The 15184-nt window shown below is 53.5% G+C and overlaps 5 protein-coding genes across 5 annotated transcripts; 3 read left to right on the top strand and 2 right to left on the bottom strand.

Moving 5' to 3' along the window:
- Positions 1-487: 487 nt before the first annotated feature.
- BGZ61DRAFT_94522 (uncharacterized protein) lies at positions 488-1390 on the top strand. The gene is made up of 2 exons (XM_046257249.1): positions 488-1091; positions 1142-1390. Exon 1 carries the CDS (start codon positions 577-579, stop codon positions 1084-1086), a length of 510 nt encoding a protein of 169 aa, XP_046111196.1. The 5' UTR covers positions 488-576; the 3' UTR covers positions 1087-1091; positions 1142-1390.
- A 2017-nt stretch (positions 1391-3407) lies between these two features.
- On the top strand, positions 3408-3866 carry BGZ61DRAFT_472732 (uncharacterized protein; the record flags this gene model as incomplete). Its single annotated transcript, XM_046248372.1, has 1 exon — positions 3408-3866. One exon carries the CDS (start codon positions 3408-3410, stop codon positions 3864-3866), a length of 459 nt encoding a protein of 152 aa, XP_046111195.1.
- Positions 3867-6817: 2951 nt separating this feature from the next.
- BGZ61DRAFT_94466 (uncharacterized protein) lies at positions 6818-7723 on the bottom strand. The gene has a single exon (XM_046257247.1). It carries the CDS (start codon positions 7584-7586, stop codon positions 6900-6902), a length of 687 nt encoding a protein of 228 aa, XP_046111194.1. The 5' UTR covers positions 7587-7723; the 3' UTR covers positions 6818-6899.
- Positions 7392-8609, top strand: BGZ61DRAFT_94471 (uncharacterized protein). The gene is made up of 3 exons (XM_046257248.1): positions 7392-7569; positions 7651-8059; positions 8113-8609. Exons 1-3 carry the CDS (start codon positions 7566-7568, stop codon positions 8459-8461), a joined length of 762 nt encoding a protein of 253 aa, XP_046111193.1. The 5' UTR covers positions 7392-7565; the 3' UTR covers positions 8462-8609.
- Positions 8610-9762: 1153 nt separating this feature from the next.
- BGZ61DRAFT_381167 (glucanotransferase domain of glycogen debranching enzyme-domain-containing protein) lies at positions 9763-14804 on the bottom strand (the record flags this gene model as incomplete). The annotated part of the gene is made up of 3 exons (XM_046242637.1): positions 9763-9994; positions 10091-14456; positions 14572-14804. The coding sequence occupies 3 exons, from the start codon at positions 14802-14804 to the stop codon at positions 9914-9916; spliced, it is 4680 nt and encodes a 1559-aa protein (XP_046111192.1). The 3' UTR covers positions 9763-9913.
- Positions 14805-15184: the final 380 nt, after the last annotated feature.

The following is a 15184-nucleotide window of genomic DNA, read 5'->3' as shown; positions in this document are numbered from 1 at the left end:
GCGGTGTATCAAGTACCTATTGTCAATATTTATATCACAATTATGTGGAATGGCGGGGTCAATGTCTCCTACGTGAGCCCGACTGTCTTTTGCGTTGGCGTGGTTTTGCCACCTCCCCTCTATTCACATTGCACTTGGATGATCGGGAATTTGCGCAGAGCCCCGGCCCCCCAACAAGAGTTTGATCATTCGGCTTGCAAATCGTGATGGTCAGAATCTATGAAAAGAACATGCAACGATACAAGCTGAAACATGCTTCCAGGCTGCTTCCTATGAGCTTCTTGGCGTATTCGTCACCCAGGAACCGTTGCGTGTCCAGCAGGCGTTCAGGTTATCTGTGCAGCTTTTTCTTTTCAGCTCTAGCCTTCCTTCCTGCCACCCCCATCATGTCGGTGTAGCAGGGGTTGGACCTCAAACCGCCTTGCGTTGTGATGTTCGCCTCCTCTTCTGCGGCAAGCCGAGGACGCCGTGCGCCGTGGCTTCTACAAAAGCCTGGCAAAGAACCTATCAATTTTTGCCAGCCACACCTCGTTACTCATGCTTCCATTCCACTCTTCTTATTATCTTTAGTCCACCATGGCAAACTCGGCAGGTCACTCTCGCGTAGACGACGTGACTCAGCAAAGATTTCCCGTCAACGGGTTGATTATGGTGCAGCGACGTCATCATACCGCTTCACCCGACAGCACCTGGACCGGAGGACCAAGACCTAGCACCCGGTATGCTTCGCTCCCGACCACGAGGCAACAGCCCCTTAATGTCGATGACATCGTGGCAGTGGTACACCAACATGGCCGAGAGGATCCTTGGGATGGGATCGGGATATTCCAGGCACAACCAACCACAGCAGCCAACCGGTACGACCCTCGTCAGAGTCAATATCAATACCAAACATCCGGCAATGACCGCGGAGCCCAATGGGACACAGCCCCGGGGGCCGAATATTTCGGCAGTACGCAGGCTGATCATGGCAGCCAAAGATCCGAGGAGCAGCAGGAGTCCTCTGACCATGTGAAGGACGCTAAGTCTGACCGAAAGCCCAGAAGCCACTCCAGTCGCAAACACATTCCATCACGCCGTTCTTAAGGTATGTAAGTGAGACATGCTGTGTCCCCTTACCACTCAGCTGAACAAGCACTAGAGACACAACCAGCGCGTTATGATTCATCGGCGCTGAGCGCTGAATGGGTGGCCGGCACACCCGATAATAATGCGCCTTTGACCATGGCGTGGAGTGAAACGAAGTGAAGATACCCGAGATTGGTTGGGATGTGGAGGGCATGGCATCGGACCGTGGGACTACTCGTTAACGGGTAGAGGCAGTTGGGGGGAAAGCCAGGCGCACCTCAACGCCGCTGGATCCCGCATGGTCCGCTAATAGACGCGGAAAGGATACACCACATGTAATTATAATCATGTGGGCGCCTCATTCCCGTGCTGAATGCATAGCAATAAACCACAAGTGACCTCTCAAGCGATCCCTATGAGCGCGTCGCGGAACTCGTATCTCTCTCTATCTAGATCAAGTCTCAAGCCTCAGAAAGCTTCCTTCTAGAAAGGTTAGAAATCCCGATGGAAGGGGTTGGAACGACCTTGCCGTGTTACCAACCAGGGGCTGTTGTCGTAAATCAATAGCCTACCTAGCTATCCAAGGGTTCGAGACATCTTCGGACTAACCGTGGCGTCGTAGCTAGCGCCGTTGAAGACGCCCACACCGAGCTTCAATATTGATGTACTTGTAGTGACCGTTGGAGGTTGCACAAATAGTATCGCCGAAACAATAACCACGCGAGAGAGAAAAACAAGACTAACCAAAACCGAAGGTGAGGCGGTAGGTAATTATTGGGGACTTATTTTGTTCGTGGATCATGCACTCAACTATCTATAGGGTAAGTCGTGCAGAGGTGCGGGACCTGCACAGCATCACAAGATCCGCCATTGCTCTGTAATTCGCGACGCGGGGTAACGAGGGGCTTGTAGCTCAGTGATGTAGTTCCATGTGGTTACTCAAACTTTATGCGTTGGCTGATTCTTCTTCGGCGTTGTTCGGGCTAATCGTGCTCCAGAAGTTCCTATGCCGCAGGAAAACAAGTTGATTGAAGCTTTGTGTTCCAGCAATGATGCCACTGTGTTGGTATGACAGCACTAAGAAGAAGAATAGTGGCGTTTCCCCCACGGTAACCTCCGGATGAAGTCATGCCATGTGCAATAGGAGCTCGGCGCATATACACAAGCCGTTTCAATGTTCTAGAGCGATATCGTACCATCTCGGGTTGTAGGCGTTGCCAACGTGTCGGAGTCGTGGCGGAGGCCAATAATTGCAAGACGCTCGCTGCTGTAGTACCCCCGAAAGATAACGGACCGGGGAAGGGACTCCGAGCGTGTTTCTCGTGCGAAGTGGCGTCATACCGAAACTAAAACGAGGTCCAGCTGTCGTACGGCTGGCCTCGAAGAGCGTGCTGATCGAGGCAGTTACCCGAAAGAGATCACAAGATTCAGTCTACCCTAGACCGTGGAGCAACACGGCCCCTTGTCGTGTAAGAGAGGTAGCGCATGGCTGTCTTGAACGGGATTGGCGTTGTAACACTGTCCTACCAGTGGCTTCTAAGTAACCCAATAGAAGACTCTAACCGACGGGTAACTGCACCTCCCATATATGATACTGACAAATGTGGCGAGTCGTTCCACGTTGGTCCGCTGAACGTCTGAGGAATACAGGACTTACGGGATGTTTCTGATGTCTCGCTGTCATTATTCGTGGATAGCTGATGAAAGAATAATCTTTGAGACATGTCCACCGGTAGCCCGACAGGAACAGGAAGTCTTACAAACTGTTAGACCGACACGAGAATAGGCCATACTTTACTTGCAACAAAGTCGGACCTAGGCCGGATAGCTCACAGTATCGCCGAAGCGAGGACGATTTTTGGTTGAGGAGTATAGGATCTAGGATTGGAAACAGAAGCGTTACTACCCTGACAATGCCCCGTAGATTGCCTAGTGAATAGCTCATAAGCCATGGATACACAGTATTTGGGATAAGAGGGACTTGATGGATGGCTTGCGTGGCGACGTTACCCGACAGGGAGCTAACTTGACCGGTCTGCGAGAAGCCACCGGAGGTGAGCGAGAATCTGCTGTCAAATGTCGACAGACAAGAGCTGATACTTGCAGTATTTGGTAACACTTGAACTGGGAATCTGGTTGAATAGAGGAAGCGGACTGAGGCAGGAGTATAAGTAGTTGACGTCTTGGAGTCGAGAATCTTTTGATCGCAGATATTTAGACCCCCATAGGAAGGCAGCAATCTCCCATTCCACCAATTCTTAAACATCGAACATCCTTTGTTATTTTCCCACACTACCAAGAACTTGTTCAGAGCCAAAGAAACCACCCCAAGCGCAACAATGGACAAATACACGTCAAATACCAAGCCGAAGTCAGCTAAGAGTAAGGAGCTGCCAAAGGGTCAACCTAAGACTTCTCCCCTGACTGCCAACTTGACAGAAGACTCAAGCACGTTTCCATCGATGAGAAACGCATCAAACCTTGTCGAGGCAAACCCAGACACCTGGTCCACGGTCCAGTCCCCGATGATGGCCCGGTTCCTATCCGACCGGGAGGCGCCGTTCACCGGCCTCACAAGAACCGCACCTTGGGAGCATCAGTTCGAGCTTCCAGCTGGAAGTAGAACCATGACTGTGCAAGCCACGCAAGGCTCAGCAAGCGAGGCGGATCACGCCAACTATGAAGACTACACGAACAGAGAGACGGACAAGAAGGAGAAGAAAGGGAAACCGAGCAAGGTTGACAAGGTGGACAAGGTGGACAAGAAGCTTAGAAAGATGTACGCGATCAGAGCCTGAGTGGTCGGGGACGTTGAGCAGTGTTACTATGTGTCCATTGCAGTAGAGATTTCTGGTTGAGAGCGAAATGCGAAATAACAGTGCACGATGCGTTGCGAGCGAGTGACTAGGGCAAGTGTGGATATCCGATGGTTGAAAGGCAAAATAAATTAAATCGGTCCATTGCCGACTTGACCCTAGCCTCCCTTACTTCAAAGTGCTCGGTTATTTAAGTTTCTGCTGTTTCGTTAAGGTTAAGGCACTGCGGGTGTTTGATGGTTGAGTTTGGTCATTCACCCAGCATCGTCATCAGTGTCAGCGCCACGTTCTTGAAGTTTACCCTTGATCGTCGCTCTGTTCATTGGTGCGAGAGCGACTTGTGCATGGTTGTGAATTGTGAATGCATTCGAGAGTGGGTTTCCAGGATGCCGCGACCCTCTGGGCCAAGACCGAGAGGTGAGGCATGAGCTAGGCCAAGCCAAGCTAATGATAATTACGGCTTAGCGTCTCTAGGGATGATGACGGAGTCCGAAGTTGACAGAAGGGATGCGGAAAGAGAGTGGGCGGCGTGGTGCTGATGATATGGTCACGCCGGCTTCACAGTTCACGGGGTCGCCCAGGCGCCCGCCCTATCGAAAGGCCCTGGCCCTACCGTCTTAAGGACAAGGGGACCAACGTGGGACAAGGGTTGACGGCTCGCTGTGCCGATGGGTCAGGCACAAGAAGGCCAAGAGCAGGGCTTCAGCGACACCAGCTGGGCCTGTCTTGGTCATTCCATGCCCAATACGCATTATAAGTCGATATTCCCCACCACTTGGCGCGCTCCCTGGTAGCGGCGGGTCTTGGGGCGGTTATGTGACCCTTGTCAAGCACTGATGAGCACTGAGCAGGCATATCGATAGCGTCGTCTAACACAAGTGTCTGTTGATGACGAGTCTGGGCTGGTTGGCTTGCGATTCTAGGGCAACGGTGACGGTGTTGATGCCAGTGGATAGGTTGGGGTTAGCTTGAGCAAAGGTTGCATTTGCTGGATAAAAACAGGGAAAACGGACGACGCCGTGACTGGTCAGATACCGAGACTCTCACCTGCAGTGAGGGGGAGGGGGAGATCGATAAACGCGACAGGGAAGCAAGTTGACAGTAGTTTGGAAGACGCGCGTGCACCTGTTGAACCTCGAACAAGCATAGTGACAAGAACATAATTAGTACGTAGTGACGAGCGTGCTATTTCTGAAATGGAATCCATGTCTAGCCATCTAACTTAACTTACAGGGACCGAACGATTCCTTAGTTTGGCTGAGTTCTTGGCCCAGGATCACACGAGCTCAAGGGCGATGGCAGATGGCCCTAGAGGCAATGCGGAAAGAGCTCTGTGGAGTACGTACCTCACCTGCTGCCATGCCCTGAGGATTCGGAAATTGCGGCCGGAGAAATCGGAGGCCGGGCCAATCACGTGGCCTCGTGTTCGTTTGCGTGGACCTAGATCAGGCATGCAGGGCCTCTCACCTCATTCTTTGGTGGGCGATTTTGCGTGGCCACTGACAGCTCAGAGTTCTGTCTTGTGTGTCTCTTGTGGCTTTTTTTGAGAAGTGCTGAAAGGCGAAAGGGAGCGCTAGAGCTGCACCAGAGCCAGCTCAAGCAGCTACTGTAAGGGACGCTGACCGCAGACAGTGGCTGAGGTGGGCGTCATCTGGTGCCCGGTGGCTGCCGAAAGACACCAAAAGTCCAGCGGGAGGATCAGCGGGCTGGCAACTGGCTGTGGGCACTTGGATCTGGTGTTGCTGGGCATCCCGGCAAGCGTGGCCGCGCATCCAAGCCTCTGGGATGGACGATGGAATTGTCCCAGAGGGGTTCGCAATGGTTACGGCAGTGGTGTGCAGACCATTCCATTCTGAGGCCCATCTTCCGCACAGGAAGAAACAATTACTTCATGCCAATTCCCAGAGCGGATGGAGGGTCAGTACAACATGGCAGGTGGAAGTTGGTGGACTCTCAGGCAAGAAACCCCTTAACCGTGCTTGTGTTGTTCTTAGCCGAGACTCTCTCAAACATGCTCAGACGCGCCGCGACCACTCCTTGACAGACCATAAGCAAACAAAGAAACAAGGCGCAAAACAATAACGCCATAACGCCGGGGAGAACACGAACAGGAGGATCTGCCAAACCTTGGACGGCGGGAAGTGGTGACAGCCTCCAGAATACACACAGGGAGAGAGCGAAAGCGAGAAAGGGTTTATTTCTGCATAACTTCTCAGACATTGCGGCCTCTGAAGCTGGAGTCAGCAGACGCGGCCCTTCGTCAATCTCACGAGGCCAATGCAGGTACTCCGTATTGTGCCAGCCAAGCCCAAGCCAACAGTCTAAGCCCCCCCAAGCCCAGGCCTTGGCTTGAGGTTGGTTCTGAGAATCAGGTCAAAGGCCCTTGGCAGGTACTTTGCCGGAATGTACCCCTACAATGGTGGCCTCCAAGATGCGGGCACCCCGGATGACGCGGGTCCTCGGCCAGTCGCGCCTAGACGGCCAAGATTGCCAAGATCCCGGGACGGTGGCCAGGGCGACGTGCCCTGGCAGGTACTTGGAGGGAGGGTATCTCTTTCGTCCGAAGGTACCTGCCCCGTACTCGCCGAGACCTGCTCGGTGAGTTCTTTTTCCTCGAGGGCTTTCAGCGCCCAGTCCCTCCTGTTGGCTGTTGTCGGGTGGCTATCCAGCCCACAGCGTCACAGTCAATCATTGTACGAAGTAATTGTCGCACACACCCACCGCACCGCACGCCGCACGCACGCAGACAGATTTGGATTCCCATCCCTACCTTCCCGTGCTCCGTATTCTGTCTGATCTGTCGGGCCTGTCAGGGTCCGCCTGAGCGGTGGTACTTACGGATTGTGCTCTAAGCACTCCCCCGAGCGGCAAAAATCCCACCCATCCTGCCATTCTCTCGTACCTTCCTGGAACCCAATTCCTCGCGCCTTCCCCACCCCCTTCATTCTTCCTGCTGACATCCATTCTCCGTCGTCCCTTCCTCCTTCGGACGCATAACAAACCCCGACGTCTTTTCTACTCTCTCCTCCTCTCTCCTCTTCCCCTCTTCTTCCACCCTCTCCTCCTCCTCGCCGTCGTCACTCGCTTCCGTCCCCTGGCTGTTTCTGGTCCTTTGCGCGACGCTCCCGCGTAGCAGTCATCCCTCCCTCGCAAGACCCATATTTTGCCCCAGGCTAAAGTCGCTCGCTCGCTCGCTCCGCACCCGCTTACGCACTCCCGTCCGCTTGTGACGTTCACTGTCTCTCGCCTACGTTTCGCTTGCCGCCAACACACTGTCTGCCAGCATCGGAGCAATTCACCACCAGAGACCCAACAACCCAAACCTTGCATCATCCGAAACCACGGTCCCGACCGAAAACTCCGACGAGACGATCTCGAATTTTCCGCCGATTTCTCGACGACCAACGACGAGACTTGTTTGAGAACAGTCGAAACGCTCCCGACCGTTGAGTGGCTTGGTGACGACACGACGACCCGGCAATAGCGCCTTGGACAGCACACCACTACAACAGCACACCCACCGCCTCCCAGCCATCCCACTGCAGGACCCGAACGACGACGAAACCCTCTCCGCTCCTGTTCTCGTATTCCCCAAAGGGCTTCGCTGCGCCCGCGACTCTCACGAAGTCGCTCTTTTCCACTCAACCCCCTTCGCCAAGCAGCTGATTTACAACCGTCAAGATGGGTACGTCCCCGGCCCATTTCCGCCGACTCCGGGCGTCACCTCGTCGCAGTGAACTCTCAAGCTAACTCTACTAACCAATAGGTGACGCAATTCCTAGCACCACGATTGTGCCCTTCACAAATACAGCTATCTTGCCCTCTTGCGCTGCTGCTTGCGGTCCTCTTTACGATGCCAACGGTGGCTGTGTTCCACCTGCTGTCGACGCAGCGTTAGGTACAACCGCGTTCACGTCCTGTTTCTGTGCCAACACCGCCGTGACTGCATTCTCAAGTGCCGTCACGGGTGTTTGCGATGATGCCTGTTCCGCTGGTGGGCTCTCTTCTATCGCCAGCTGGTTCCGCAGCATTTGCAGTGTCAAAGCCGATGACACCAACAACAATAACAACAACAACGACAACAACGGCAACAACGGCGATGCAGTTTCATCTACAGACAGTACCAGTTCGACCAGCACTGCCAAATCAGCGTCATCAAATGGCGGCGGCGACTGGTAAGCATGGCGCGTTACCCGACCGCCAAGAACCCGATGCTAATATCTCACAGGCTCTCCAACCACTACCAGTGGGTGATTATGCTTGTCATTCTCGTTGTCGGAATCGCCGGTATCTGGATCGGCGCCTGCATCTGGCGTCGCCGGTACCTTCGCAAGCGGGACCGCCAGTTGAATCTCGGCCAGAAGCACTCTGGCTCCGCCTCACACCCCTCTTGGGGACCCGGCGTGGCATCGGACTCAGTCGCTGCCCCCCACGACCCTGGCTACGATTCTCAACGCAACTCCCATGCTGCCATGTTGAATGCCGCGAACAATACCCCTGCCGCTACACCCCCATTAGTTCAGGAAAAGTCAGCTCCTAAGAACAAGAAGCGCTGGATCGTCAACGAGCGAACTTAGCACCCCTAGAGTCTCATCCTCTTGGTCGCCGATGATACGTCTTTGTCTCTATTCTCATCCCTATACTGCAACTCGACATCATCAAACCGACGAGAAACGAATGACTCCACGAAACAAGGATAAGAGAAATCCGTATCTCTGTCCATCGATACGGCCGCTTTGTTTGATTTTGGGGAATATCCATCATATGGCATGACGGAAAAGAGTAACCGTCTGTTTTCACATTTACAATTTTCATCGACCGACGATCCGCGAAATCCTTATCAACGGCCGTTTCATATGAAGGACCTGGCGCTCAACGAGGGCCATCCTGGTAGCTCGTCATTTTTGTGCTTTGCTTCTTGTGTTTTTTTACCCGAAAATTTGCACATTGGGATTTGTGGCTGATGTGCATCATGGTTGTTTTTACCCGTCCTTTGGGGGTGGCGTTTTGTTTGGATCCGGCGTTGTTCAGGACACTAGCACGCTTTGCTGACGCGGCAGTTACAAAGCACTTGGGATAGGAGCAGTGGGAAACCCGGCATTTTTTGTATCCCCTATCGCGAAACTTGGACATTCTGATTCCCCCTAGATAGGGAAACCGGGAGGAGTCTTTACTATTTTTTTACTTTTTTATATAAGACACAAATCCAGTTTTTATGAGTTCAAACTTCACACCGAGTCGTCATACATGTATGACGCATCACCTTGATATTTGAGACTACTCCAGCATGCACCATACTGGCAGCATTTTTATCACCTCAGATAATCATGTCCCACAAAAGATCCATGTAGTTCGTTGGCGGGAGAAACACTTAGTGCAGACCGACCCGGAGACAGACAAAGAGAGTGAAATCATGCAAGGGAAATAAAGATGAGATCAAGCTTTGTACCGGAAGAAGTACAGGCTGATTGAAGACTGGGTTCGCTTAATCAAGTGTTTCTTTGGCAACAGAAGCAAAAGAAGGGGAGAAGAAGCAGCGTGAACTGCTGTAACAGCTTGGCCAAAGTCACAGTAAGACCAAATGTGTGTTCTCAAACTTCAAGAAGGGGAAAAAATTGCCCATTTAATTGCTTGATCACAGCGGCCACTTAAAGAACCAGCTAGCTAAGGTGTTGGCTCTACAGTCATTAAGCTCCAGTGTGCCATCTGTCACCGCAATAAAGATCATTCGAGTCAGTTGGCATTCACAGAGTTAGGTAGGGGTCTAGGGGGTAATGAAAGCCCTCCCCTCAGACTGGTTGCAATTGACAGCTTTTTTGGGTTGCGGTGTGTGTTTTGGTAGTCGATATTTGAGACATGGTCATGGTTAAGGTCAAAGTGGACAAGACATGGCGGCTGGGTCCGTTAATGAACTCAGTCTTCGTTAATTCAATCTAGGAGAGTAGGTGCTTTGGATCCAGGTGCTATTTTTCGTCGTGTACTAATCATGCCAATGGTAACGTGCTATGCAACTCCTATTGCAATTCCATTCATTTGCCCGTCTCTTGCTCCTCCACAGCATCCATGTACAGATCGATGAGACAACCTGCTGACCAAGCCTGAGTGGGACTCTGTAATTGGTGGTGTTAGCGCACATTCCGGAGTGACATTAGACGGTCTGCCCGAATGGAGAGAGGAGGTTAGGGAGGATGATAGGGGTAACTCACCGAGTCGGGACAAAATTCGCCATTCTTCTGTGTCAGCTCCTGGAGACCAGCCCAAGGACTGTCCTCAATCATCTTCTTGCATCCGCTCAGGCGCCGCGTGACCTGCTGGAACGCCTCGGTCCGGCCCTCGGGCGTAGTTCGTCGCTTCAGGTCGAACTTGAGCAGAGCCCGGAGGAAGAAGCCCGTGGGCCACAGCCACTCCGGGCCTTGGTGGTAGTTGCGACCCTTGCTTGTCGCAAAGTCGGTGCTGTCTTCGCTGTTGCGGTAAAATGGGCGGTAGTTGAGATCGGCCGGGTCCAACGTGGCCATGCCTGTGGGACCGCGGAGGGCTACGTCCGCAAGACACAGCGCATGCATGGCATGATCTGGATCAAACAGCGATGGGGCAACCGTCATCGCAATGGTAAAGTTCGGGCGCAGTTGGTAGTCCTCGTACTCCTTGCCTGACTTGTAGAGGTCTTTGTACATGCCTCGGCGATTGACGATGCCTGTGTTGACATCATACTTCGAGTCCTCTTCAGGTGTCAGTGGAATGTAGTAGCATCGCTCAAAGTTGGCCTTGATGAGCTCGGCCCAGTCAGCCAAGGAAATTGGGTTTCCATCCGTCTTCTTCACACTGGAGTGGGGATAATCGCCCTTCTTCTGAAGCCGGGAGAGCCACTCGAGCGTGCTGTACAGAAGTCCAGTGATCTCGACCGCGGCTCCGTCACGGGGGGTGCCAGGGACGCCCTTTGACCCAGCTTTCTCGCTCTCTCCCATCTTGTCCATCCAAGTGCCGCAGTTGAATTGGTTGCCTCCGAAGACAATACCAGTCTCCCAGTCGACCTTAATATCCTGGTTGAAGCCCTCATCCTTCATCTGACCATCGATTTGAGGGCCCGCATTTGCTTCCCGGTACTTCATCCCGGAAGCGTGCCTTTGAAGTGCCTCGTGAATCACATCCTCAATCGTGCTCTCATTCGAATACGCGCGTGGGTCGTTGGTTGGGAACCACGTATCGTCGTATGGCAGGAAGCGACGCTTCACCTTGGCCTTGAAGATAGCCACGCCTTCAGGGGCGTAGCGCGTGTAGTCCTGGATGCATTGCAGGAAGAACCAGATCGAATCTCTGGCGTTGTACCTTGGCGCATCGCCGCTGCTGAGAAGATTGGGAACCATTCCATGCTTCAGCACACTGGCAAATGCAAGAATATGCTCCTTTGCCTCCTCAAATCGACCTGTGCCAAGGAAGAGTCCACGTAGGGAGATGAACACATCTCGACCCCAACATCTCGCCCACTCAACAGCGAAGTGAGGCAAGCCAGCCGCCAGGGACGGTACCAACTTGTTGGGCCACAAGGATGCCGACTTGACGTATCCAGTCTGCTGAACGCTCACCATAGCCAGGCTCTGAAGGAACCATTGTCCCTCTCGGACATTGGTATTCATGAGCTCCAAGGATTTCTCCCGGCTCGCCATGTAAGCGGTTCGCAGAACAAGGCCGAAATAACGAGGAAGCAAGAAATTGGGGATCCCCCTGATGGCATCAAGTCGCTCCTTGAGCCAAGTTGCAGGTCCGGCAAGCGATTCATTGCCCGAAATGGCACTGATGCGCTCGACTCTGCCAACGATGTAGTCCAAGGCCCACTGGCCATCTCGAAGGTTTTGGCAAAGGGGGTGAGCCAGGTTGTTGTCTCGGATAATGTCCTTGAATATACTCCACCAACCCTGAAGGCCAGCATACACGAGCTTGCCATGCGCAGGGATATCGTATACTCCGTCTCGGCCATCACTCGCTGCTAGCTCCTCCGCGTTACATCGGTACAGTAGGTAATTCAGATCAGTTAGGCTGAGGTCCTTCCATGCAGCCTTTGCTCCCGATGTAACATAGTTATCCAAACCAGACGAGTGCTCTGCTGCTGGGATCCATGTTTCAAAGAGGGCGATACTTCCTGGAGGGAATTTGTCGCGCACAGTGATGATGGTGTCGTCGCCCTTGACCTCCATTCGGATTCCGGGCAGATCAATCACACGACTCGGAAGGCCACGCAGATACTTTTTGTCGCCAAGGACCTTCTCCTTCGCCTCTTCGCTAGTATCGACCTCGAGCATCCAACTACCAAGGTGTCGTGCCTTAGTACCGGTGAGATGGACAGCGTTGAAGGCGCCATTCCCATTGCCGTAGCCGGGGAACGCCGTGTGCGCAATGAGAAAGTATCCCTTTCGTGACTCGGGGTGTACTCGGTGAACAGTAATGTACTGGTCCTCGTGATGGATGTGGGTTTCGTCGTAACCGTCCTTGCCCATCAGAGTATGGATCTGGTTCAGCAGCTTTTTGATGCCACCGATACCGTTTTCACCACTTCCTATCTTGATGGGCTTCAACCCGGAGGAAGCAGATGTGTAGAGCCTTGTCTCGTTGACGAGGTCCACCAGCTTAGGGTAGATCTCATCGTATCCCATGACACTTCCAGTCGCACTGGAGCACATGTTGACCAGAGCTGCATTAGGCAGAGTATCCCGAGCGTCGCGCTTCTGTGCTGGCGTTTCATTGTCATGCGTGCAGTCCATGAACAATGCTTGCACAGGGCTCGGCTTGATTCTCCGAATGATCTCCCTCGAGCGGTCTCCACGTCCGTTCACCACACCATTCTTGCTGCTCGTTGGACTTCCAGCGGGTGTGCGGATATCAGATTTGGAGACCTCGTCGACCTCAAAGCTACCGATGGGCCGGCCACCGTGCTTGTGGACAAGTCGGCTGAGCTCGCCCGTGCTCCATGCCTGCATGGCCTCGCGGATGAGAGAACTCAGGCCCAGTCGTTTCACAAAGACATAATCCATATCCTCCGAGCCAGTGAACAGCTCTGCAACGACGTATAGGTCGGGTCGCACCCGGCGCGCCTCGTCCAGAATATGCTCGGCGACATGTATCGGCGTCGAATGGCAGTTGTCGATTCGCAATCCAGCAAAATACTTGGCCAGCATACGGGCATACTTTGTCATGTGCTCCCATAACCAAGGACTATCCTGAGGTCCTGAACCGTACCTCAACTTGACACAGTCACCCCAGACAATGACTTCTCGGCGGAGGTAGACTTTCGACTCAGGTCCTGCATTATCAATGAGGGCATTTCCGCCCCAAACCCAACCGTTGTTGGCCAGGACGGTCTCTCCCGGCTCATGTTGGGATGTAAGCTCGTTTTTAGGGAGTCGCGTAAAGTAGCTCTCAATCAAAGGGTTAGCCTGATCAATGGGGCCAAGCTTTGGGCCATTATCATCAAGGCGCATGTACTTGATCCTGTTGAAGAGCTGCTGGAGGATCTCAGCAATCTCGGAATCGTACTCCTTGTAGAACTCCACGTTCAAGACATCCATCAACTCCACCATTTTGGCGTTTGCTGTTTGTTTGTCGTTGTTCTCAGGTTGTCCCAACCACGAATTCAAAATGCTAGCCGCTACAGCGGGATCGATCTGTCGTCTGAACCGCTCGCCCATACGGTCCGTTCCTTTCAATCCGAACTCTCGGACAAATTCAATACGTTCTTTCAAGGGTGCTGAATTGAGTGACTTCAGTCTTTCGTAGAACGCAGAGTCACCGGTGTCGTGCGTGTTGCCCTTGACCCAGGCCTCGACCGCAGTCTCGGCATCTCGGTCAACATCCAGAGCGTAGTATTCCCACAGTCGGATCTTAGCAACAACCTCTGACTTGATTGCGTCCATGATAAGAATCAGGTCGTCAGCGGACTTCAATTCAGTTGGGAGGCCGAGCTGCTTCAGGTTGGAGCTCAACTCCAGAAGCTTTGTATCGAGCTCGTAGGCGGACTCTAACCACGGGGCAGTAGCCAAGTTGTAGCCGGCGTCAGGATGTTCCTGCAGCCACTTTGTGTTGTTTGCCGTGTGGTTTAGCACAATGTCTGTCAAGCTCAGCAGGGAATGGTTCTGCTCGAGGCTGTCGACCATCTTCTGCACGTCCTCCTCGCCAGCAGGGAAGCAGGCGGGGTCCCAACCGAGCTGGTCGTACAAGCTGTACGGTGAGTTGGACTCGCCGCGGATTTGCAAGGGGGTGAAGTGGATCATGTTGTAGCCGCGATCGCTGATACCACGCAGGTGGCGCTCCCAATCATTCGGGTACTTGCCCATAAACTTGCTGATGACGGAGAAAATCGACAGCGCGGGCAACGGCAATGGCCGGCCTTCGAGCTTGAGCTTGGGGGCGACATCGATGTAGTAGACGGGCGTCTTCTTGAGCACCACCTTTTCGGCAGAGCTGGGTCCCAAGTCCCTCTCCAGGTCAGGAAGCTCGGCGTAGGTGGTGTAGAAGGCGTAGGCACCAGCTTGGTGAATGGGGATGGAGATTTCGAGGGTGCGGTTGAAGTCTGGAGTGAGTCTGTGAGTACGCAGCAGGTGTCAGTGTCACTCGGCCAAAGGTATGCTCGACTCGCAGGTGGCCAATTGAGGGAGAGCAGAGTGCGGGGAGATGGAGAGAGGAAATAATATCCTACTTGTACTCCCGGAATTGGTCACGGTGGAAGTCGTCGCCGTGGTCGGGGATGTTGACCCAGAGGCTGCCATTGCGACAGATGGACGAGGTGCCCTCGATGGCAAATCGCACCGTCACAGGATCGTCCGTCTTGGGGGCCAGGTAGATGTACTCGCCCTGGACCTGGGGCGAGCCATCGTCGTTGAGCGGCAGCAGGTAGACTTCGTTGGAGGTCATTGTGTGCGGAGGGCTCATGATGCGAAAGGGAAGAGCGGGAGCTGCGTGCCCCGCGCAAACGAATGCGGTAGTGGTAGTGGTGGTGGTGGAGAGAGGCGAGGAGCTCCCTGGTCGAGACCTGTAGCTGTGGAGAACAGTGAGGAGCGTGCTAACGGCTTCTGTAGGAGGTGGGGTGGGATTGATTCCCAGAGAGTTGGGATCTACAATCGTCGACTTGCGTGTGTCATTCTGCACCAACACGATCTTGAACAAGAAACAGGGAAAGAAAGAAAGGAAAGGAAAAGGAAGGGGCGGGATCGGGTCAGAGAAGCGGAAGAGTCGGAGAGGGGGTGGAAGATGGACGGATGAGGCTTGCACGCTTGCGAGGAGGGAAATACGAATTAGGAAAAACGACCCAA

The sequence above is a fragment of the Ilyonectria robusta genome (genome assembly GCF_021365365.1).
Source record: "Ilyonectria robusta strain PMI_751 chromosome Unknown BGZ61scaffold_2, whole genome shotgun sequence".
Taxonomy (NCBI): Eukaryota; Fungi; Ascomycota; class Sordariomycetes; order Hypocreales; family Nectriaceae; genus Ilyonectria; species Ilyonectria robusta.
Note: the sequence above shows the minus strand (reverse complement) of the source record. Positions and strands in the feature narration are given on the sequence as shown.

What these genes read in the sequence shown, in the direction of transcription:
- BGZ61DRAFT_94522 (XM_046257249.1), top strand. Translation starts at nt 577, where the DNA reads ATGGCAAACTCGGCAGGTCACTCTCGCGTAGACGACGTGACTCAGCAA.
- BGZ61DRAFT_94471 (XM_046257248.1), top strand. An exon ending in TCAAATGGCGGCGGCGACTG is followed by an intron (nt 8,060 to 8,112) that starts GTAAGCATGGCG and finishes AATATCTCACAG; the next exon opens with GCTCTCCAACCACTACCAGT.
- BGZ61DRAFT_94466 (XM_046257247.1), bottom strand. Translation starts at nt 7,586, where the DNA reads ATGGGCCGGGGACGTACCCATCTTGACGGTTGTAAATCAGCTGCTTGG.